General features: G+C 37.4%; 1 protein-coding gene across 5 annotated transcripts in view; it reads left to right on the top strand.

Moving 5' to 3' along the window:
- The window catches only part of SMC5 (structural maintenance of chromosomes 5), a 113,479-nt gene extending 94,864 nt beyond the window's left edge, over positions 1–18,615 (top strand). For 4 of the 5 annotated variants that reach the window (XM_064291231.1, XM_064291230.1, XM_010587531.3 and 1 more), the window contains 4 exons: positions 150–269; positions 5,833–6,012; positions 6,094–6,189; positions 7,369–18,615. In XM_064291231.1, coding sequence (XP_064147301.1) covers positions 150–269; positions 5,833–6,012; positions 6,094–6,189; positions 7,369–7,512 — 540 coding nt within the window. In that variant the 3' untranslated portion in view covers positions 7,513–18,615. The remainder of the gene's footprint in view (positions 1–149; positions 270–5,832; positions 6,013–6,093; positions 6,190–7,368) is intronic. The other variant, XR_010322970.1, reaches the window with a different exon arrangement.
- Positions 18,616–26,344: the final 7,729 nt, after the last annotated feature.

The raw sequence follows: 26,344 nt of genomic DNA, 5'->3' as shown, positions 1-26,344 counted from the left end.
GAAATGATATGCTTTTAAGAGAAAAAGGTGCAATGTGTTTTCTTATGACCAAATTGATATTGCTAGTAAATTTGTTTTATGTGGAATTTTGTATCAGAATATAGTAGCATTTCTTTTAAATTGTGTTTTCCTGTTGCCTTTAATTGTAGGTAAAAGAGAGGTGGCTAAATCCCTTAAAAGAGCTGGTAGAAAAAATTAATGAGAAGTTCAGCAATTTTTTTAGTTCCATGCAGTGTGCTGGTGAAGTTGATCTCCATGCAGAAAATGAGGTAAAAGCGCATTTCACATGTTTTTTGGCAAGTCATTTTAAGTATGTGCTAAAAATACATGCAAGTTATTTCTTATTTTAGAGTTATACTTAAAGAAAGGACCACCTATGGGATTCCATCAGAGTTTTTTTTTGTTTGTTTTTTTCCCCTTGATGAGGAGATTAGTGACTAATAACCTTATTAGCTCTTTGTATGTCCAGTCTAAGTAATGATAAGTCAGCCGTGATAAACAAATACATTGCTTTATAAATCTACCACTGCCCAAATTAGAAGAGTCATTCACAAATTGGCAGAGTTGAAATATAGTATATATTAGTGGTTTTAAAGAGAATTTCACGAGAATGGAAATATTTGAAACTTTGATACTAATTTCTTGAGCTAAAAGTTTATACCTTGCGGTTTTGAGTAAAATAAATTTACCGTTAAGAAATGTGTAAAGATATGAGCTAGGATTTGCTTGAGAAGGAGACATGGGTGGAGTTATAGATAAGACAAGGATTGCTGTGTATTTGTCATATATAATAAATACTATGGTTGATGGTATATTGGGCTCATTTTAGTGTTCTAACTTGGTATATGTTGGAAATTTTCCATAATACAAGTTACTTTAAAATAAGTAAAGACAATAAAGAAAATAATTCTTTTCTTTATAGCTTGATAATTTTGCATTTCAGCTGTATAAATATAAGGAAGAAAGTGCCGTTAGCACCTTAACAACTTTGTCCTATGACTCCTTCAGTTATTTCACGTGAGGACATCGTTTCACTTTCAAGTTCTAGTAAAATACTAGACCCTGCTACAGTAATTGTCATCTACCCAGTCTTTGGACTTGTTAGAATTAAAGGATGTATTGTAGTAATAATAATAACATGTATAATATGCTTCCTGTGTGTCAGGCACTATGCTAAGCACTTTGGAGTTTGTCTTGTATAATCCTCACAACAATCTTTTGAAGTAGGTACCTTTATTGTACCCTATTTTTAAAAAACAAAGAAACTGAAACTTAGAGAGATAAAGTACTAAAGGTTACTAACTGGCTAGTGAATGTCAAAATTGAGAAGCAAACTCCAGACCTGACCCTAGAGCCTATGTGTTTAAATACTGCCTCTCCTGGAGTGAGCTTCTTGGCTCAAGTAGACACATGAGACTATGTGGGCAGCTCCTGTCTGGAGGCGAGATGAGAAGGCAGAGGGGGGACAAGAGTTGGTTGAATGGTCATGGGGAATACAGGGTGGAGAGGAGGAGTGTGCTGTCTCATTAGGGGGAGAGCAGCCAGGAGTACATAGCAAGGTGTGTATAAGTTTTTGTTTGAGAGACTGACTTGATTTGTAAACTTTCACTTAAAGCACAGTAAATTAAAAAAAAAAAAAAGAATGATTAGGAAAAAAAAAAATTTGCTGCCTCTCCCATAGAAGTTACATAGCTTTTATAGGGTGAAAATTTGATTGCTAATAGCTTGATCAGACTTAAAGTAACTGCAGAGTTTTTATCAAACAGCTTGACCAGATAAGACCTAAATGTGATTAAGTAAGCAGAGTGTAGCTTGTGGACTTGACCTGTCCTAGAAATCCCATCTTCAATCTAGGTCCTGTACGGAAAAGAGTTGATCTACCTTCAGCCATTTCAGGAGGTAACATATGATCAAGAACCATGGTATTGAAGGAAGAAGTCCAAGCAGCACTGAAGGCACTGGCGAAAAACAACACTTCAAGAATTGACGGAATGCCAACTGAGATGTTTCAGTAAATGGATACAATATTGGAAGCGCTCACTTGTCTATGCCAAGAAATTTGGAAGACAGCTACCTGGCCAACCAACTGGAAAAGATCCATATTTGTGCTCATTCCAAAGAAAAGTGATCTAACCAAATGCGGAAATTATCGAACAATATCATTGATATCATACACAAGTAAATTTTGCTGAAGATCATTCAAAAGTGGTTGCAGCAGTACATCGACAGAACTGCCAGAAATTCATGCCAGATTCAGAAGAGGATGTGGAACGAGGAATATCACTGCTGATGTCTGATGGATCTTGGCTGAAAGCAGAGAATACCAGAAAGATATTTAATGTGTTTTATTGACTATGCAAAGGTATTCGACTGTGGGGATCATAACAACTGTTGAATAAAATGGCTAAGAATGAGAATTCCAGAACACGTAATTGTGCTCACGAGGAACCTGCAACTAGACCAAGAGGCAGTTGTTCAAACAGAAAAAGAGGATATTGCCTGGTTTAAAATCAGGAAAGGTGTGCATCAGGGTTATATCCTTTCACCACACTTATCCAGTCTGTATGCTGAGCAGATAATCTGAGAAGCTGGACTATATGCAGAAGAATGCAGCGTCAGGATTGGAGGAAGACTCATTAACAGCCCGCGTTATGCAGATGACACAACCTTGCTTGCTGAAAGTGAAGAGGACTTGAAGCACTTACTGATGAAGATCAAAGATTACAGTCTTCAGTATGCATTACACCTCAACATAAAGAAAACAAAAATCCTCACAATCGAACCAATAAGCAACATCACGATAAATGGAGAAAATATTGAGGTTATCAAGGATTTCATTTTACTTGGATCCATAATCAACGCCCTTGGAAACAGTAGTCAAGAAATCAAACAACGTATTACCTTGGGCAAATCTGCTGCAAAAGACCTCTTTAGGGTGTTAAAAAGCAATGATGTCACCATGAAGACTAAGGTGCACCTGACCCAAGCCATGTTATTTTCAGTCGCCTCATATTCATGTGAAAGCTGGACAGTGAATAAGGGAGACCAAAGAAGTGATGCATTTGAATTATGGTGTTGGTGAAGAATATTGGATATACCATGGACTGCTAGATGAACAAACAGATCTGTCTTGGAAGAAGGACAGCCAGAATGCTCCTTAGAAGCAAGGTTGGTGAGACTTCATGTCACATACTTTGGATGTGTTATCAGGAGGAACCAGTCCCTGGAGAAGGACATCATGCTTGGTAAAGTAGAGGGTCAGTGAAAAAGAAAACCCTTAACGAGATGGATTGACACAGTGGCTGCAACAGTGGGCTCAAACATAGCAAGAACTGTGAGGATGGCGCAAGACTGGGCATTGTTTCGTTCTTTTGTTTGTAGGGTTGCTGTGAGTTAGAACTGACTTGATATCACCTAACAACAGTAACACCAATCTAGATGCTATTGTATGTTGCTGTATCTATCTTATTCTGTTGTCTTTCTGTGTTTTAAGTCATAACTAGAGTACACAGAGATAATACTCATCAACTTTTTCATTGCCATTCTCCAATCTAACCTTGGATCCCTGGAAAATGGGATCTTACCTTTTCTCAGCCTCCCCCTTAGAATGCTTCTATTCTGGTCTCCCCAGTCATGATTCTAGAACTTCCTTTTTTAGCCCGAGCCTCTACTGAGATGGAGGAAGCTAGAATGGTCTAAAAAGAGCACCGAATAGGTTGCAGAGCCAAAAACAAGCTCTGATAAACAAAGCTGCTATACTTAAGAAATGACATACTTAACAAAGTTATTGTGGAAGACATACAGTGTGTAAGCTAGAGAGTAAACCTTGGTCATCATAACTTTTACAAATTGATTGTTGTAATTTATTTGTTTTGTGGGTGATAAACAGATTAAAAGTGGTATTTCTAAAATTTGTTAGCCTAGTAGAAGCCTTCGAATTTTAAAAAAGACCAGACTTAATGGCCTGACAGAGACTGGAGAAACCCCAAAAGCATGGCCCCAAGATACCCTTTTAACTCAGTACTGAAGTCACTCCTGAGGTTCACCCCTCACCCAAAGATTAGACAGGCCCATAAAACAAAACAAGACTAAAGGGGCACACCAGCCCGGGGGCAAGGACTAGAACGCAGAAGGGGACAGTTAAGCTGGTAACGGGGAACCCAAGGTCGAGAAAGGGAGAGTGTTGACATGTTATGGGGTTGGCAACTAATGTAACAAAACAGTATGTGTACTGATTGTTTAATGATAAACTAGTTCTGTAAATCATCTTAAGTACAATAATAAAAATAAAAGAAAAAATATATTTTTAATTCTAAAATTTGTTACAAAATCTACATGCTGGTTATATCATCTTTGAAACGAGGGACATTTATTTGCAAATTATCAATATTCTTGCAAGATTGATGTTTCATCATTTACGATTTTGTCGAGTTAATGAAGCAGAACTATAGAGTTTTCATTGTAGAGTTTTAACTCTAGAATTTTTATGATGTAAAAACATTTGATGGAGAGGTAATTAATTCCCCTTGAAATTAAATAATGGGACGGCTTGACTCTTTTCACTGGCAATTATCTATTTGTTGATTCTCAAAAAAGCAGAAAAAAAAGATATGAATTTTTGTAAAAGTTCTTACTGTTAATCGTAGACCTATGCTGTCCAGTATGTTAGCCACTGACCAGTTTGGCTATGGAGCACTTGAAATGTGGAAAGTATGCTTAAGTATAAATTTCGAACACTCAGTATGAAAAAAAGAATGTAAAATGTCTCTGATATTTTATATTGATGTAGCTAGTAGAAATTTTTTAATTGTTTAGGTGGCTTACATTGTATCTCTGGGTTAGCACCATCTTGGACCATAAAGCTCTATTAAATAGTTAACCATTAATTAATAAATTATGTATCTCATTTTTAAGGTAAATCTGAACCTGACTGACCTAGAAATGACATTGATAAGAGTAATAAAAAAGCCTTAGAGCCTCAGTTTTAGCAAAACTTACAGAAGACTGAATGCATCCATTACAACAAATATTTATTGAGTGCCTAATTATCTGGCAGGCTTTTTGCTAAGTATCGTGTGTATATGTATTTGCCTTAATGGAAATCATTTTTCAGAGTATTCATGTCAAAACCAAACCCATTGGCATGAAATCGATTTCAACTTATAGCAACCCTATAGGACAGAGTAGAACCGCTCCATAGGGCTCCCAAGGCTGTAAATCTTTACGGAAGCAGACTACCAACCACACATCTTTCTCCCATGGGTCGGCTGGTGGGTTCAAACTGCAGACCTTTTGGTTAGCAGCTGAATGCATTAACCACTGTGCCACCAGAGCTCCTATAGCCCTTATCTATTACTTTCTTAACCAACTAAGTAAAGTAGGGAGGACTCTTGACCCCCTGCAGTGGCATACACAGCTGCCTCTAGCAGGAAGTGGCCTGACATTTCATTGTGTTCTAATTTTCACCTATAGCTTAAAAACCTAGCAATTTAGAACTAGAATAGATAGTCCCTTGCCATGATAGGGTGCTTCACTCAGTAATTCCTAAAAACTTTTGAAAAAGCCTACTAATAGAAAAGAATGGTATGAGAGGAAGGAAATGGTTGATCTTTCTTATTAATCTTAATAGTTTTCCTTGTCTAAATAGATCACTTGGGGGCCTCTAAAGGTTTTAGATAGCAACATGTTCCTTAATATTATTTTCACTTTTAAACTAGATCACTAAAGTTTGAGTTCTTTACTCTTACAATTGATTTAGCCAGTCTGTTTTCAAATAATTTTGTGAGATTCAGATAAAACTCATCTTTTATCAAATTTTTAAATGTTTTATAGGAAGACTATGATAAATATGGAATTCGAATTAGAGTCAAATTTCGTAGTAGTACTCAACTGCATGAATTAACTCCTCATCATCAGAGTGGAGGTGAAAGAAGTGTTTCTACCATGTTATACTTGATGGCACTTCAGGAGCTTAATAGATGTCCATTCAGAGTAGTTGATGAAATCAATCAGGTATAGTGATTATTCTTTTACTTGGGTCTTGGGTATCGTGTGATCAATATAAATGTAATTATTATTATTGTTATTGTTAAGGGAATGGACCCAGACAATGAACGGAAGGTATTTGAAATGGTTGTAAAGACTGCCTGTAAGGAAAACACATCTCAATACTTCTTTATTACACCAAAGGTAGGTAATGAGTAACCTAAAAATGCTCATTGTATACTCAGAAGTCCCCTGTGGCTTAATCATGTAGCAGATTTTAACCCAATATGTAAATATGAACAGGAACACTCCCAAGAAAGGAACTGAAAATATTACGGTAATACTCGTATTAATAAAGAGAACACGTTCCAGTGCCATACTTAATCAAAAACGTCATTATCAGAGGAAGAAACCTAGAACACATAGTTTTACGTTCTAGAACTAAGATTTCCTCCCTACACCTGGCACTCACTCCTCTTCTAGGACAGCCCCTCTTTTAGCACAAAAAAATGACTGGGGAATGCAACCTTCAGAACTCTGGTCCTGTCCATTTCCCCAGAAAGATCTGTCTTGGCATATGCTGCCCTTCCTCCTTATTTACCACTGCCACTGCCCTGGGCCAGAGGAAGTCCAAAGTACCCCAATATCCACTGCCCTCTGGTTGACATTAATAAACACAGGATGATCTTTATAAAGGATATTTCATAAGCTTGAACCACTGTAATAGGAAATTTTCCTTTCGTACAGTCTAGTGCTGTGAGTAAATTATAAAACTGATATACTAAAAGATGTATGTATTAGTATAATCAGATTTTTCTTTTTTAATTATGAATTTCTTTTTTATTTATGAAAAACTTCACTGGAGAGTCCTTCCTAAATTCGTATTGTATTGAATAGTAATAGCCTGTGTGATCTTCTTTCAGCAGGTACTCTGTGGAGTAGCCAGATCTGTTAATAGCCTATTGCTTACCAAACACCTTGGCCTATAAACCAGACCACCCTGTTATACACATTTCAGGGTACCAGTCTATTCCATGCCTGACCGTAGCTATTGTTTGAGAAGTATTTGGATAACTGAGTGAAGGTATCTATCCTGGGAAAATTCTAGAGAATATATTCTTCTCCAGAGTCTACCTAGGAAGTTGTATGATCTCTATTGGCCCTTGAACCTGTAGGGCTCCCAGGCATATTCCTTAGGCCCGGCTTCAGGTATGCTAATTCAGGTAAGCATTCCAGCCTGGCAGAGTACATGTTAAGGCATTTGAGAGCTTCATAAGAGTTCCATTAATATTACAAATAAAATACTTGATTGTATACATGAAAAGTTAGAAATTAGGCTTTTTAATATATAACATTAATGACAGTTTGTCTCTTTTCACACAGCTCCTGCAGAATCTTCCTTATTCTGAAAAGATGACTGTATTATTTGTCTACAATGGTCCTTATATGCTGGAACCAAACAAGTGGAATTTAAAGGCTTTCCAGAGGCGGCGGCGCCGTATTACATTCACTCAACCTTCTCAATAAAAGCAAAGAGAAGAGACTTGGGAATTTTTCTGTGAAATTCTGTTCATAAGTACAGTTCAACTGAATAAAAGCTAGGATTTTTGTTAAAATTCAAAGATCGATTATTTTTGGCAACCTGCTTTTAAATATAAGTGGGTTGATGAAATGGAGACCATAGAAACGTCTTTCTCTGGAACATCATCTGATAGTAAAAATTAAATCTTCTTCAGTCATGGTTGAACTTGAGTACTTAGCACTCTGACTGTGAGTCATTGGGTTCCCATGTTAAAAGGTATTTACTATTACAAATCAAAGGTGCAGAGGAAGGGGTTATTGGTCACAAGAAGTTTAGGTGGCATGGTAACCCTGAGTTTTAATTGCAGACTAACTTTTAATTGCTTTTAGAACCTGAAGTTGACTCTGGAGCCTAAGTCATAGTTTTCTCCCAGTGTTATGTTTAGCTTTTTAAAATTGATATGGAAATTTGTAGTCTTAAATGTATAATAATAATTTATGATAAAGCTATTCATTTCTTCCTATTAAAAAAGATTACCTTATCTCTAGGAAATGGAATTTTATGGGCCTTTTTAAAAAGTTTTATGAAACTTGAGGCTATACTTGTATTGGTATTTCAATGGATAAAGTAGCACTGGGGTTTAAAAATAGTAGCTAGATGTCTTTGAAATGGTACAAGGTGGTCACAGATGATGCAAAATGCAACCAAAAGATTGACAGAGAATAGAATCAGGTGACAAGGGTTTTTAAAGAATAGCCCTGTAAAGTGTGTGTGTGTTTTTAATTTAAAGTCAATTGTATTTTACATTTTAAATTTCTAAAGCATTTTTATAATTATTTTTAGTAAGATTTTTCTGAAGATTTCATATACTGGTTTTTACAGTTTATATTTGAAATTTCTTAAAGTTATGTAAAGAGTGAAGGGAAGGTATTGATTTGTTTAAAACCATAATGTTCTTAGAACTTAAGCTTATAGATTCCTTACAGTGTTGGTCTACCCCATTATCTTAGAAAATCTAGTTTAAACTGTTTTCTTTCAGCATGAAAGAATTAGATGAGAAAATCACTTATTTCTGAGTTATACTAATTAACAGTTCCAAATTCTATTCTTTTTAAAAATAAATCTTGCAAGGTAATAGACTAGTCCGAGAACATGTTTTTGAATAGTGGATTGGATCTGTGTTGGTAATGACAAGTATTATTATTTTTTTTTTACTTCCCAGCCTCAATGAATCGAAGAATTGCACTCAGTTTGGTTTTTTTTTTTATCATTGAAATTTATATTCTTATTAGATCAAAAAATAATGAACCATAAGTTTGTCTTCTCACTTAGACATTTTCTCTTTAGAAAGAAATTTTTTTCCTTTATAAAAACCTTAAAAGAAAGGGCCTTCCCTTCTTAAACTAAGTCTAATGCACAAACTATGAAAATTAAAAAAAAAAAAAAAAAACGTTTTTACTAGTGTGAACAAGTCTTATAAACATTGGAAAAAACTTGGTAACATGTTATTAAATGGCTATTGTTACCAAATGGTTTTGTTGTTAAATACTTCATTTTCCACCAAAATGTCTTTACTAATTTTTTTTTTTAATATGTGCTTGGTGTAGTTTATTGAGTGAATTAGTGCCAGTCATCTTATCCCTGAAAAATGAATATCAATGTGAAAAGAAACTTGAAGATGAGGCATGTTTTAAAATAAAATGGTCAGTTACACTTTAGTTTACATACGGAAACAATTATTCCTTACTTCCTAAGCATTTATATCTCTCTTCTGAACGGTTAATAATATTTGGTTTTACATTGAATTTTGAGCTGCGAAGGATAAATTATGTATCATTTTAACATTAATGAAAAAAACAAGAATAAGTCTAACACAGTATAGTCTCAGCCACTTAAAACTGCATATATTTTCTGCAGAGGTTAAGTTTTAATTACATATAAATTGTAAAAACTCCAGGTGAAAGTGTGATTTGATGAATAAAATGATAGCTAAAATCTTAAGGTGACAAGCAGGTGTTTTTGATGACGAAATCTTAATTGATTTGCCTTAGGAGAGTCTTTGTTAAGAGATTTTCAGTATTTAAAGTATATCTTGCCGCTTTCTGTTGTCTTTTGGACATGTGCTTATTTTCAGCCTTAAGTATGTGAAAATTTGTACTTTCGGTCTGTTATTGTGGGTGTTTGTGTGTGTGTGTGTATAACTGAAAAAATGCTTTGGTCTGGGAAATACTACTTTGTTGGTAATAAATACATATTTTCATATTATTTTGGTGTATGTTATTTTAAACGAGAACTATTTCTATACTTTTGACCCTCTTAAGAGTCATTTTGGTATTCATATTTACAGAGGGGGAAAAAAAGTCTGTTGAGTGCCCAGCATTTACAGAACAGTGTTCAGCAGTTTATCAGTGTTCAAAAGAATAGAAAATTTAGCCCCTTGCCTGCCTGCAAGGAAATTACAGTCTAATAGAAGCAATTAACACACATGACAAAAAGCTTAAACCAAACTACTACTAAAGAAGCCAAACTATACGGTAAGTATAACTTTTTAGGTTGAAATCCTAGATTTGCTAAAAACATGCCCCATAGTCTATTTTGTCTTATTATTTCTTACAGTAAACTACTGTCTAAAGTAATTAAAAAAAAAAAATAAACTCTATTTTTAAGCAAGGCTAGCTTTATCACTTGTTTTTAGACAAGTTTGGTTTTTGTATTCATGAAATAATAACTAATTCTCAGAGTTGAGAAGATTAAATGAGATCAGGAGCCTGTAGGGTAGCTAGCACTGTAGTGGGCACTTTATTTAATGTTGCCTTCTCCCCTTATATTTTAATCTTGAAAAAATGTAATGTTTTGAGTGTTTTCTACATCAAGATCTAAGAATTCTAAGTAAATTTAATGTACAGATTTTTATTCTCTCTTTGATAGTGTTCACAGGATGTAGGCATTTATAGGCTTTGAGCCTTTGGGCAGTACATGTAATTATTTTCATATATGTTGTTTACTTTCATGAAATGTGAATATTCACTAACTAGATTAAACTGCCCTAAAGTTATGGCAGTCTGTCTCATTACTTTATAGTCAAACCATAAATTTTAGAAAACTTGTTTCATTAAATAGAATTTACAAATTTGGGAGTTTGACTCTGTTGACAATTTGGGCTTACTTTTTATTCCCAACGAAAAAGTTGGGTGTCAGGGGATTGTACTTTTTTTATTGTAAAGATTTAACTATTTGCTCATTACTCTGAAATAAGTTTCTGGTTTTTGGCTGGAAGATTTGTTACTTTCAGACAAGCGCTAGTTTTGTTCAATTCCAAAGAGAAAGAATAGGGCAACTTGGCCTAGCTTCCTTGTAAAAACTGTGCTAAGAGGACTTGGAGAAGCTGAGAGCAGCCTAAAAATAATCCTGGCTCTGTTGCCCTGGCTTCTTCTGAGAAGCTGAACATAGGTTGGGTATTTTTAGGCAGGTCAGAAACATCTGAAAGGTGTTCTCTTTCCGCAAATTTTATCCTACCTGTCTGACTGCCTTTAGTTAGTAAACTGATACTCTGCCTCTCAGGAGCATGCTTATACTCTTGGCATTTACCTCCATGCATTTGGAGTGGAGGTTGAGGTAGACAGGGCTACCAGGAGGGTGAACGGTGGGTTGAAAGAAACAATACCAGTATAAAGGTTTGGGAGAAGCTACCAACGAGTGTTACATGTTAGACAAATTTTAATTTTTTCGTATTTTAAAATCTTTAGTCCCAGTGACCTTTGTGACATGTTCTTTACCTTTAAATATTAGGTGTTAGACTTGCGAGGGATCTAACAGATCACTTAAGATCACCTCCTTTTCACGGTTATCTTCTTCTTTTCACAGTCATAAATCATGGAACGATATTATTTGAGTGATTAAAGCTAGCACTGATACACCTAAATGTAAGTAATTGTATAAACTGAATGCTATAATAACTTGTTTATATGCCATGTTATATTTTATAAGCATTTTAATATATGTTATCTGTTGTACACAACAAATAGGGAGTTAGCAATGTTATAACTTTTCCAAGTTTATGTGTTGGTAAATGGCAGAGGTGGGATTGAAAACCAGGTCTGATGTTTTTTCCAAAATACTGTGCTGCTGCATTGCTATCAGGATACCTGGTCTTTTTGAATTGGTGGAGATGTACCATCAGCAGCTCCTGATTATGTAATTCCCTTTCTTGTGAATAAGACCTTGCTTCTCCAGTACACCCCTGAGTTAGGGTACAGGTTTCTTCGACTGTATCAAAGACCCAAATATAACTTACAAGTTAGATGTTTATTTCTTAACAGAACATAAACAGTCTGGGGCTCATATGCCAACTCCTATTTTGTTACTCTGCCATCCTCAGAAATCTGTGGGCTGCTTCTCGTGGTGCAGGATGGCTGCTTCAGCTTTTGCCAACATGTCTGTATCCAAACCAGCAAGAAGGGAAAAAGAGACGAGGGAAGCACGTGAACATTTCTGTTGGGAGCATGATCTGTAAGAGGCACATATCACTGCTGCTCTTGTCCAGAACTTAGTCACGTTGCCTGATCTAGCAGCAAGGGAAGCTTGAATATGTCCTATTTAGCTGTGTGGCTATGTGTCTCGTTAAACACCAGCCACTCTTACTCAAGGAAGAAGGGTAGAGTAAACATTGGTGGACAATCAGCCTCTGCCACAGCCTGCAGGAGATAACTGATTACCCTGTGGCCTATTGTCAGTGTTTTCAGAACTGACTTGGTATGTTCCCATTACACTCAGAATAAAAATCCGGAGTTGTTATAACAGCCTTCAAAGCCCTACATGATGTGGTTCCTACTTATCCCCCCTCTGCAACCACATTGAAAATAGCAATGATAAATATGGAATTCGAATTAGAGATATGCTGCCATCCTTTTGCCCTGTTTTATTTTTCTTAGCATTTCTCACTACTTATCATTGTATATTTTGTTTGTTGTTTAATTTCCTCAGCTAGAATATGAGTTCTCTGAAGGCAGAGACCTTGTTGTGTTGATTACTACCTTCCCAGAACCTAGAAAAGTGCTTAGCACATAGTAAGGACTCAGTAATTGTAGCTTGAATGAATGTTCTTTCTCCCAGCCCAGACAATGATTTGAGCATATTTTTTCCATTATTCCTCCGTTCAATCCTTGTGTACATGTAGTATGAGCAAGGGACTATACTATATACTGTGAGAAATAAAAAGAAATGTCCTTCATATGAATCCACCCTCCAGAAACTGGGAATCGAGAAGGAATGGGATCTGGTAAGGCTTCATGAAGGCATAGATTTTGAGTCCAGAATATGTAGGCAGGCCGTCATAGAGTGTTTTATAGGAAGTAGAAAGGTCCACGTTCTTTTGGATCACCTTCCTTTGGAATGGATACAAGTATGGATCTCTTTCAGTTGGGTGGCGAGGTAGCTGTCTTCCAAATTTCTTAACATAGATGATTAAGTACCTCCAGCACTGCATCTGGTTGCTGAAATACCCCAGTTGGTATCCTGTCAATTCTTGGAGCCTTGTCTTTCACCAGTGTCTTAAGTGCAGCGTGAGAACCTCTTTCTTCAATACCATCGGTTCTTGATCATTGCAACTAGAGGCTTGAAATTTTTCTTAAGTTCTTTTAGCTTGAGAATTGTCAAGCATGTTCTTCCCTTTCGGTTTTCTAACTCCAAGTCTTCGCACATTTCACTATAATACTTTGTCTTTTCGAGCCGCTCTTCGAAATCTTCTGTTCAGCTGTTTTATTTATCATTTCTTCCTTTCGCTTTAGCTGCTCTATGTTCAAGAGCAAGTTTCAGAGTCTCTTCTGACATCCATTTTGGTCTTTTCTTTCTTTCCTGATTTTTTAATGATCTTTTGCTTTCTTCATGTGTGTTCATCCCACAACTCACCTGGGATTTATAGTCACATTTATAAAGAAGTTATATCATGGATAGCTAAGACACACACTGTGTGTGTGTATATATATATACACACACACACACACACCATTGGTGAGAATGTAAAATTGATAGAGCGTCTGTAGTGAACAATTTAGCAATATTTTTTATAGTATTTTATTGTGTTTTTGATGAAAGCTTACACAATGAATTAGGTTGCCGTCTAATAATTTCTATACACTTTGTTCAGTGACATTAGATTTTTTTTTTGCTTTGTTTTGTTTTTTTAATAGCGTACCATACTCCTGGGTAATGCCGTTTATTTTGTGTGCTGCTGTTATTTTGCTAAAAAGGTGGTTAGTTTCAGTTCAGGGCTTAAAGAGTATCTCAGGGTAATAGTCTCAGGGAGCCCTCTGGTCTCAATTGGTCCAGCAAGTCTAGACTTTTCACGAATTTGGGTTCTGTTCTTCATTTTTCTCCCATTTTGTCTGGGTTCATCTACTGTGGCCCTGATCAGAATGGTCAGTAGTTGTAGTGGTAGCCAGGTACCATCTAGTTCTTCTGGTCTCAGGATAGATGAGGCCATGGCTGGTATAGGCAGTTAACCCTGTAGACAAGTTCCTTCTCTAGAACTTTGGTTTCCTTCTTTCTCTTTTGCTCCAGACAAGTAGAGACCAGTAGTTATGTCTTAGATGGCTGCTTGCAAACTTCTAAGACCCCAAATGCCACTAGGATGCAGAACATGAACTTTGTTGAACTGTGTTATGCCAATTGACTGAATTGTCCCATGAGACTAAGGTCCTAAGCCTTCAAACCAGAAAACCAGTCACTTAAGGTGTTTCGTTATGGCTAAGAGGTATCTGTAATTGTGTCCTCTATGAATATGTATTCCTGCATACACATATCTTTACAACAATATGTTTAAATGAATGTACCTTTTGAACTAGCAAATCCACTTCTAGGAATTTATCTTATCTATATTCTCTCACATGTATTTCTAAGCAGATGTGCAAGGACATTCAGTTCAGTGTTGTTTGAGATAGCAGTAGCTTGACAATTAATAGCTTAATAAATTATAATGCAAACATCCATTTAATAGAACACTGTGCAGCTGTTAAAGAGGCTGATCTTTATGTACCGATATTAAAACAGCCAGGTCTCCAGGTTGTACTAACAAAAGCAGCAACATGCAGAAGACTATGTATGTGGCCCCCCATGTCTGTCAGTTTGTCGTACTGTGGGGGCTTGTGTGTTGCTGTGATGCTGGAAGCTATGCCACCGATATTCAGATACCAGCAGGGTCCCCCATGGAGGACAGGTTTTAGCTGAGCTTCCAAACTAAGACAGACTAGGAAGAAGGACCCGACAGTCTACTTCTGAAAAGCACAGTGAAAACCTCATGAATAGCAGCGGAACATTGTGTAATATCGTGCTGGAAGACGAGCCCCCCCAGGTTGGAAAGCACTGAAAAGATGACTGGGGAAGAGCTGCCTCCTCAAAGTGGAGTCAACCTTAATGACGTGGATGAAGTAAAGCTTTCGGGACCTTCAGTTGCTGATGTGGCACGACTCAAAATGAGAAGAAACAGCTGCAAACATCCATTAATAATTGGAACCTGGAATGTACAAAGTATGAATCTAGGAAAACTGGAAATCGTCAAAAATGGAACGCATAGACATCGAAATCCTAGGCATTAGTGAGCTGAAATGGACTGGTATTGGCCATTTTGAATCAGACAACCATATAGTCTACTATGCTGGGAATGACAACTCGAAGGGGAATGGTGTTCCATCCATCGTGAAAAAGAACGTTTCAAGATCTATCCTGAAGTACAACGCTGTCAGTGATAGGATAATATCCATACGCCTACAAGGAAGACCAGTTAATACGACTATTATTCAAATTTATGCACCAACCACTAGGGCCAAAGATGAAGAAATAGAAGATTTTTATCAGCTGCTGCAGTCTGAAACTGATCGAACATGCAATCAAGATGCATTGATAATTACTGGTGATTGGAATCTGAAAGTTGGAAACGAAAAAGGATCAGTAGTTGGAAAATAAGGCCTTGGTGATAGAAGCAATGCCGGAGATCGAATGATAGAATTTTTTAAGACCAACAACTTCTTCATTGCAAATACCTTCTTTCACCAACATAAACGGCGACTATACACATGGACCTCGCCAGGTGGAACACACAGAAACCAAATTGACTACATCTGTGGAAAGAGACAATGGAAAAGCTCAATATCATCAGTCACAACAAGGCCAGGGGCCGACTGTGGAACAGACCATCAATTGCTCATGTGCAATTTCAAGCTGAAACTGAAGAAAATCAGAGCAAGTCCGCAAGAACCAAAATACGACCTTGGATATATCCCACCTGAATTTAGAGATCATCTCAAGAACAGATTTGACACACTGAACACTAATGACCGAAGACCAGATGAGTTGCAGAATGACATCAAGAACATCATACATGAAGAAAGCAAGAGGTCATTAAAAAGACAGGAAAGAAAGAAAAGACTAAGATGGATGTCAGAGAAGACTCTGAAACCTGCTCTTGAACGTCGAGCAGCTAAAGCAAAAGGAAGAAATGATAAAGTAAAAGAACTGAAAGGAAAATTTCAAAGGGCAGCTCGAGAAGACAAAGTAAAGTATTACAGTGATGTGCGCAAAGAGCTGGAGGTGGAAAACCAAAAGGGAAGAACACGCTCGGCGTTTCTCAAGCTGAAAGAACTGGAGAAAAAATTCAAGCCTTGAGTTGCAATAGTGAAGGATTCTATGGGGAAAATATTAAATAACGGAGGAAGCATCAAAAGAAGATGGAAGGAATACACAGAGTCATTATACCAAAAAGAATTACTCGATATTCAACCATTTCAAGAGGTGGCATATGATCAGGAACCTGTGGTACTGAAGGAAGTAGTCCAAGCTGCTCTGAAGACATTGGTGAAAAACAAGGCTCCAGGAATTGATGGAATATCAATTGAGATGTTTCAACAAACAGTTGCAGTGCTGGAGGTGCTCACTCATCTATGCCAAGAAATATGGAAGACAGCTTCCTGGCCAACTGACTGGAAGAGATCCATATTTATGCCTAGTCCCAAGAAAGGTGATCCAACCAAATGTGGAAATTATAGAACAATATCATTAATATCACATGCAAGCAAAATGTTGCTGAAGATCATTCAAAAATGGCTGCAGCCGTATATCAACAGGGAACTGCCAGAAATTAAGGCCTGTTTCAGAAGAGGACCTGGAACCAGGGATATCATTGCTGATGTCAGGTGGATCCTGGCTAAAAGCAGAGAATACCAGAAGGATGTTTACCTGCGTTTTATGGACTACGCAAAGGCATTCGACTGCGGACCATAACAAACTGTGGATAACACTGGGAAGAATGGGAATTCCAGAACACTTAATTGTGCTCATGAGGAACCTTTACATAGATCAAGAGGCAGTTGTTCGGACAGAACAAGGGGATACTGCTTGGTTTCAAGTCAGGAAAGGTGTGCGTTAGGGTTGTATTCTTTCACCATACCTATTCAATCTGTATGCTGAGCAAATAATATGAGAAGCTGGACTATATGAAGAAGAACGGGGCATCAGGATTGGAGGAAGACTTATTACCAACTTGCGTTATGCAGATGACACAACCTTCCTTGCTGAAAGTGAAGAGGACTTGAAGCACTTACTAATGAAGACCAAAGATGACAGCCTTCAGTATGGATTACACCTCAACATAAAGAAAACAAAAATCCTCACAACTGGACCAATGACCAACATCATGATAAACGGAGGAAAGATTGAAGTTGTCAGGGATTTCACTTTACTTGGATCCACAATCAACAGCCATGGAAGCAGCAGTTAAGAAATCAAAAGATGCATTGCATTGGGTAAATCTGCTGCAAAGGACCTCTTCAAAGCATTGAAGAGCAAAGACGTCACCCTGAAGACTAAGGTGCGCCTGACCCAAGCCATGGTATTTTCAATCACATCATGTGCGTGTGAAAGCTGGACAATGAATAAGGAAGACCGAAGAAGAGTTGACGCTTTTGAATTGTGGTGTTGGCAAAGAATATTGAATATACCATGGACTGCCAAAAGAACAAACAAATCTGTCTTGGAAGAAGCACGGTCAGAATGCTCATCAGAGGCAACGATGGCGAAACTGCGTTTTATATACTTTGGATATGTTGTCAGGAGGGATCAGTCCCTGGAGAAGGACATCATGCTTGGCAGAGTACAGGGTCAGCGGAAAAGAGGAAGACCCTCAACGAGGTGGATTGACACAGTAGCTGCAGCAGTGAGCTCAAGCATAACAACGATGTAAGGATGGCTCAGGACCGGGCAGTGTTTCGTTCTGTTGTGCGTAGGGTCGGTATGAGTTGGAACCGACTCGACGGCACCTAACAACAACAACAACATGTATGTGGCTGAGAGAGAATATGTAGTTACCATTTGTGTTTAAAAAGAAAAATGTGTATATGTGTACGTATATATGTACGTATACACACACACACACACAGACATATAGCTAGATTTTCTGTCTCTTGAAGGAGACAAAGAAATTTACTAACTGCCTGCTTCTGGGGAAAAAAACTAGATAGCTGAAGAACAGGTGAGGGGAAAATTTATTTTTTACTATATGCATTTTTATATCTTTTAAATTAGTTGCCTTTTATTATGTCTTTTTAAATCTTTTTTTAAACAGAAAAGACCATGGACTTTAGACTGAAAGACAGTTTGACCTGCTACCTAAGTAGCTACACGTGACCAGAGCCAAATTATTTTTTTCTAATTTCATGTGACCACATTATAAAACACGTGAAATACAAAGGAGTCTCTTATGAAACCAGCACCCAGGCACAATCACTGCAAAACTGTGTATAGTTCATTCTAGTCTTCTAAAAAATTGTTACTTCTTTCTGATTGTACAGTTAACAACTTAATTTTAAGATACACAGTATGTCCCTGGGTTAAGAATATCTGACTTATGGACAGTTCACACTTCCCTTTGATGTTGTGTAAATTGGCCCTCACTGGGAAACAATTGAACCAACCCCTACTTTCAACAGATTCTTTGTTGCAGTCACCTTCACTTGCTGCAGTGTAGCTTGTAAATCATTGAAAAGGCTTGAGCTTTTTCTTGCACTAAAAAAAAAAAAACCAAACCCACTGCCGTTGAGTAAATTCTGATTCATAACAACTCTGTAAGTCTGTAAGACAGAGTAGAACTGTCCATAGGATTTCCAAGGCTGTAACTCTTAACAAAGCAGGCTGCCACATCTTTCTTCACGGAACAGCTGGTTAGTTCGAACCTCCAACCTTTTGCTTAGCAGTGGAGCGCTTAACCACTGTGCCACCAGGGCTCCTCTTACAATATACCAAAGCCCAAACTAAATCTGTTGCCATTGAGCCAATTCCAACTCATAGCAGTCACATAGGATAGAGTAGAACAGCCCCGTAGAGTTTCCAAAGAGCACCCTACACTAAAGTGAGGCTAAATAAGAACTGTGTGTACCTGTTCGGACTTACCTACAAATTCGACTTAAAGACACACTTAGGAACGGATCTCATTTGTAACCCAGGTATTTGCCTGTACTACAAAATTCATCAGCTCATGTAAGGTATAGTGATTTATCAGTGAAGATTTAGAATAACGAGTAGAGTAGAAGTACTTATATATTTGTTTATTGTTTAATAAGTGTGCTATCTTCTCTCGGTCGTGTACAGGAACCATCTCCTTTATTGTCAAATGGCAGTTCCTAGCTAATATCATATCCTACCCTGAGAAAAAAGTAGCAACACTGTTACTGCTTTAAATGCCATAGCTCTTTTAAATTTGTTTACATAGAAACAACATAGGTTATCTTGCATATACCGTTCCCTAGTACCATCTATTTACGGCTGGTTACATCATTACTCCTGGCAGTGCATCGTCCAATGACTTGCAATGACTCTATCAGAGATTGTTACTCTGCTTCATTGATGATGAGGACAAATCCAAGTCTTACCCAGAGTATGCAGGAAAATGTGAACCATAATTCATTTTCTAAGCATGGTAAATTTACCGTTTGGAATTTTGTAGCATAAATATGGAATGATATTTCCAACAGTGCCTTCTCTTGAGCTCCTCAGGCCATTATTGCTTCATGCCTGCATCCTGATCTCTTTCATATTGACCCCTTGCCTTCTATGTACTGCCAGGAGAGAGGAGGATAAGTAAGGCAAGAGGAGAATAAGGAGGAAGCAGAACAAGACATCAGTTGGAAGGGCCCATTGACATTGTGGAGCAAAAGTCTCAGTCACACAAAGGAGGTAGCCCAGTCACCCCCTAACGGCTCCCTGATATGTAGCATGGAGCCTGTGGAGGATGTGAGGTGAATGCTGTGAGTGCTAGCAGTGAGGGATGCACAGACAAAGCATCAAGGATACCTGCCAGTACTCATGCTGTGCTTGAGTGCCATAGACCAGAGGCAGCACCAGAGTCAGAATAGAGACCCCTGATCGGACACACAGCTTAAGCCCAGGGGTCTGAGGTAAACTGTTGGTAACCCAAGGCCCAGAACTCCTCCTGTGTCTGACAAAGCAACAGCATTCTGACAGCCCTGTCTCACACACTCCTACAAAAGAAATACTGTGTCGACCAGTGAAAGTGATCTGCTTTCCAAGCCATCCTCCTAGAACAGGGGTCTGGCCACAGGGTCTCTGAACAACCCCACAGGCATGAGTTATAGAGTTCCTCAGGGCGTCTGGTCAACACACACTTGGGCATGGAGAGTTGCAGTGTGCCACAAAGGGGAGTAATGGGATTTGGGGCCCATGCAGGTTCCAATTTAGGCTTGGGTCACCCTCCCCAGCTTCCAATGCAGGCCCTGGTCAATCCTGACCAGGATGGGGGACTTAGGAAATTTACAGGAAAGTATTCCAGAGGGCTTTGGCTGAGGTTTGGAGCCCAGGTTAAGGCTCCCACTTAGGAAGCTGCCCAAATTGATCTGGACAATTCATACTAGGAGTATTAGGTAGAAGAGAAAGGAACATCTTTGTTAACCCACTTTGTTGTTCCTTCTGTTACAGTAGTCAGCCTTACCCTAACTCATAAGCCCCTATATACTGGATATCACAGTTTTGTTTGTTTGTTTTTTCATGAATCTGGCAGGCAACAAAAGTGGTACTCTATCTTTGCTTTAATTTGAACTTTTGTTTAGTGAGGTTGAGCCTATATTAATGTTTCTCAGTCATTTATGTTTTTTCTTTGAATTGTGTATTCATAATTTATGCCCATTATTTTCTACTTGGTAGTTTTTTATGTTGATTTTTAGGCTACGTGTATGTGTTGATTTTCAGGCTACGTGTATGTGTTGATTTTCAGGGTATATGGCTTTTGGGATATGTGTGTATATATATTTTTTGTTATCAGTTGCCATCAAGTTGATTCTAACTCATGGTGCCTCTGAGTGGATTTGAACCACCAACGTTTTGGCTAATAATTGAGCATTTAACCATTTGTACCACCCAGGGCCTCCTGGGTGTGTGTGTATGTGTATTTAGAACTGGCCATTTCCCCATGATAAAAAACAAAACAAAACACACCCACTGCCATTGAGTCGATTCTGACTCATAGCAACTCTTGAGACAGAGAGAACTGCCCCTTAGGATTTGCAAGGCTGTTAATCTTTAGGGAAGCAGACTGTACATCTTTCTCCTGTGGAGTGGTTGGTGGGTTTGAACCGCTGACCTTCCAGTTAGCAGCCAGCACTTTAAGCACTGCACCGTCAGGACTTCTTTCCCATGATATAAGTTGTAAATATTTTTCACAATATATCTTTTTACTTTGTTTATGGTGCTTTTTTTCTCTTCTAGATGTCTTTTGTATTTATTTTGTTTTAGTGAGATTTTTAAATCTGTGTTTTATGTCATTTTCAGAAAAGTCTTTCCCACTCCTAGATGATGTGAGTATTTATTCATGTTTTCTTCTGGTAATTTATGGCTTTGTTTTTACACTTACATCTTTGTTTTGTCTATAATTGATTTTGCCATAAGGAAGAGGCAGGTATCAAGCTTTTCTCCCTGTGTAACAAGCAGTTGTGCCAATACCATTCATTGAATCTACAAATGCTACCAGCTTTCTGCCTCAGGAGAGTTTCCAGGTCATGATGCGGAGAAGCGAACCCAGGTGAAGCCCAGCAGACTCGGAGCTGAGGAGACAGAGTTGATAATCTATGATTAGACCAATAGTTGCAGAAAAGCATTTGAGAAAATCCAATATCCATTTCTGATAAAAACCCTCAAAAAAGAAGTAATAGAAGGAAAATTATTTAACGTGATGGGACATGTACTTAAAATCCTACAGCTGGCATCACGTTTATAAGTGAAAGATCGAATACATTCCCTCTAAGACCTGGAACAAGGTAAGAATACCCACTCTCAACATCATATTGAAGCTTCTAGCCAGTGCGGTAAGGTAAGTAAAATAAAAAGGATCCATATAGGAAAGAACGACAAATGACATGATCATTTATTGAAAAAAAAAAAAAAAAAATCTGGTGAAATTCACAAAAACCCTACTAGAATGAATAAGTGAGTTTATAAAGGTTTCCAGATACAAGATCAAAATTCAAGAATCAATTATATTTCTATATACTAACAGTGCACAATCAGAAACTTGAAATTTAAAAATATGTACATTAACGTCAGAATTACAAAATTCTTAGGGACAAATCTGACAAAAGATGTGGAAGTCTTTTACATTGCTGACAGAAACTAAAGACCTAAATAAATAGAAAGACCTTGTTCATGGGTGGAAGACTCAATATTGTTAAGATGTCCAGACCAAAAAACCCAAACCTGTTGCCGTCGAGCCAATTCTGACTCATAGCAACCCTATAGGACAGAATAGAACTGCCCCATAGGGTTTCCAGGGATCGTCTGGTGGATTTGAACTGCCAACCTTTTGGTTAACAGTCTTAGCTCTTAACCACTGTGCCACCGGGGTTTCCGTTAAGATGTCAGTTCTCCCAAATTGATCTCTAGATTCTGTGGAATCTCAATCAGAATCCTAGCAGGCAGACATTTCTATAGAAATTGACAAGCTGATTCTAAAATTTATATGGAAGTTTAAAGGTGCTTGAGTAGTCGAAACAACTTTGAAAAGAACGATATTGGGAGGCTAACACTACCAGATTTCAAGAGTCATTATAAAGCTAAAGTGATCAAGACAGAGTGGTATTGGCGTAAATATAGGTAAAGAGACCAGTGGGACAGAATGGAGACTCCAAAAATAAACACACACGTATATGGACAACTAATTTTCAAGAAAGGTACCAAGGCAATTTAGTGGAGAAATGATAGTTTTTTAAAAATCTGGAACAATTGTATATCCATATGCAAAAAAAAAAAAATTCTATACCAATATAAAAATTAACTTAAAATGGATTGTAGATCTAAATGTAAACCCTCAAACTATAAAACTTCTATAAGAAAACATGGGAAAAAACCTGTCTGACTTTGAGTTAGGCAAAACTCCCTTGGATATAACACTGAAAGCACAAACTAAAAAAAATAACAAAATGTTCAGTTGAACTTCATCAAAATTAGAAACTTTTGGTCTTCAAAAGACACCAAGAATAAGACAACTAGAAAATATCTCATTGGTTGAAAATATTTGTGTAGAATATATATGATAAAGGACTCATATCCAGAATATATACATATTCAGTATCCAGTATACACATCCAGTATATATACATATTCTCAAAACTCAATAAATAGAAAACAAATTACCCAATTTAAAAATTGGACAGAAGATTTCAATCCATGACAGCTACCTTTCTTAATTTCAGGGAAGTTTTCTTCTATTATATTTTTTATTTTTTTTCTCTCTCTCTCTCATATTTATTCTCCTTTCTTTCAGGATCACCAGTTAATGCATGTGTTGGCTCAGTGTTCCTGTTTTCTATAGTATTTTTTTTTTTTAATTAATTTTTATTGTGCTTTAAGTACAAGTTTACAAATCAGGTCAGTCTGTCATACAAAAATTTACATACACCTTGCTATACACTCCTAATTGCTCTCCCTCTACTTTCTCTTCTTGTGTCCATTCGGGCAGCTTTTGGCCTCCTCTGGCCTCTCACCTCCCTTCCAGACAGGAGATGCCAACATAGTCTCATGTGTCTACTTGATCCAAGAAGCTCATTCTTCACCAGTATCATTTTCCATATCATATTCCAGTCAAATCCCTGCCTGAAGAGTTGGCTTTGGGAATGCTTCCTGTCTTGGGGTAACAGAAGGTCTGGGGACAATGGCCTCCGGGATCCGTCCAGTCCCAGTCTGACCCTTAAGTCTGGTCTTTTTATGAGAATTTGGGGTCTGCATCCCACTGCTCTACTGCTCCCTTAGGGGTTCTCTGTTGTATTCCCTACCAGGGCAGTCATTGGTTATGGCCAGGTACCATCTAGTTCTTCTGGTCTCATGCTGATGTGGTCTCTGGTTTATGTGGTCCTTTCTGTCTTTTAGTCTCTTAATTACCTTGTGTCTTTGGGGGTTTTCATTCTTCCTTGCTCCAGGTGAGTTGAGACCAATTGATATACCTTAGGTGGCCGCTTGCTAGCGTTTAAGACCCCAGGCGTCACTTTCCAAAGTGGGATGCAGAATGTTTTCTTAATAGATTTTATTATGCCAATTGACTTAGATGTCCCCTGAAACCATGGTCCCCAAATCCCTGCCTCTGCTACACTGGCCTTTGAAGCGTTCAGTTTATTCAGGAAACTTCTTTGCTTTTGGTTTAGCCCAGTTTTGTTGACCTCTCCTGTATTGTGTTTTGTCTTTCCCTACACCTAAAATAAAACTTACCTACTATTTAATTAGTAAAAACCCTTCTCACTCCCTCCCCCCTTTCGTAACCAACAAAGAATATTTTCTTCTCTGTTTAAACTATTTCTCCAGTTCTTATAATAGTGGTCTTATACAATATTTGCCCTTTTGCAACTGACTAATTTCACTCAGCATAATGTCTTCCAGATTTCTCCATTTAACTTTCTTTTAATAATAGCTTTTATTCCTTTTCTACTGAATGCAGGATTTTCCTTTTCAGTTGCAAACCTTGTAGTCCATGCCACCAGTTCTTTTCTGCTGTGTCACTTCTATATTTTGCTGTTTCTAACATGGTTTTCATTTCTGTAATCCCCCCACACCTTTTTTGCTTACGTTTTACCAGTTTTCCTTTTCATCTCTGTCATCTCCTCTGGTCTCATGTTCTATTTTTTCTTTAAGAATATAATGTTTTTCACTGAAAATAGGGAAACACTTCAATATGTAAAAGATGACAACATTGAAACAAAAAGTGGGACTAAATAATGTAGCCATAGATCTTTCCTATGGAGAGGAAGTCAAGGCAATGTACAGAAATAAAAGATTGGTTTAAACATAGAAAAATAGGGATAAATATTAAGGTAACCAAAGTGGAACAAAGAAACTGTCAACAACACACAAAAACAGACATCAAGATGACAGCACCAAACTAAACTCATACCTATCGATAATTACGCTGAATGTAAATGGACTAAATCCACCAATAAGGAGACAGAGAGTAGCAGAATGGATAAAAAAACATGATCCATCTATATACTGCCTACGAGAGACACACTTAGACTTAAAGACACAAACTAAAACTCAAAGGATGAAAAAATATATCAAGCAAATAATCAAAAAAGAGCAGGAGTGGCAATATTAATTTCTGACAAAATAGACTCTGTAATGATTAAAGGTTCAGTACACCAGGAGGATATCACCATAATAAATATTTATATGCCCAATGACAGGGCTCCAAACAGACTAACAGCATTGAAAAGAGAGATAGACAGTGCCACAATAATAACAGGAGACTTTAATACACCCCTTTCGGTGAAGGACAGACATCCAGAGAGAAGCTCAATAAAGACACAGAAGATCTAAGTGCCACAGTCAGCCAACTTTACCTCAAAGACATATTCAGAATACTCCACCTAACAGCAGCCAAGTATACTTCTTTTGCAGTGCACATGGAACATTCTCCGGAATAGACCACATATTAGGCCATAAAGCATCTTAAGGGAATCCAAAACATCGAAATATTACAAAGCATCTTCTCTGACCATAAAACCATAAAAGTAGAAATCAATAACAGAAAAAAGCAAGGAAGAAAAATCAAACACATGAAAACTGAAGAATACCTTACTCAAAAGCTACTGGGTTATAGAAGAGATAAGGACAGAATAAAGAAATTCATAGAATCAAATGAGAATGAAAACACATTCTACCAAACCTTTGGGACACAGCAAAAGCAGTGTTGGGAGCTCAATTTATAGCAATAAATGTGTACATCCAAAAAGAAGAAAGGGCCAAAATCAAAATAGTAACCCTACAACTCAAATAGAAAGCAGCAAAAGGAGGCCTTGGGCACCAGAAGAAAGCAAATCATAAAAATTAGAGCAGAATTAAATGAAATAGAGAGTAGAAAAACAATTGAAAGAGTTAATAAGACCAAAAGCTGGATCTTTGAAAAGATTAACAAAATCGATAAACCATTGACCAAACTGACAAAAACAGGAGAGGAAGCAAATAATCCTACTAAGAAATGAGATGAGCAATATCACAACAGACCCAACTGACATTAAAAGAATCATAACGGAATACTATGGAAAATTGTACTCCAACAAATTTGAAAAGCTAGAGGAAATGGACAAATTTCTAGAAACACACTACCTACTAAACTAACACAAACAGAGGTAGAACAATTAAATAAGCCTATAACAAAAGAAGAAAGTGAAAAGATGATTTAAAAACTCACCCCCCCTAAAAAAGCCCTGGCACTGATGGCTTCACTGGGGAATTCTGTCAAACTTTCAGAGAACAGTTAACACCACTACTGCTAAAGGTATTTCAGAGCATAGAAAAGGA

This window comes from Loxodonta africana, chromosome 9, assembly GCF_030014295.1.
Source record: "Loxodonta africana isolate mLoxAfr1 chromosome 9, mLoxAfr1.hap2, whole genome shotgun sequence".
Classification (NCBI taxonomy): Eukaryota; Metazoa; Chordata; class Mammalia; order Proboscidea; family Elephantidae; genus Loxodonta; species Loxodonta africana.
The sequence above is the reverse complement of the archived record's forward strand: the minus strand, read 5'-3'. Positions and strand labels throughout refer to the sequence as shown.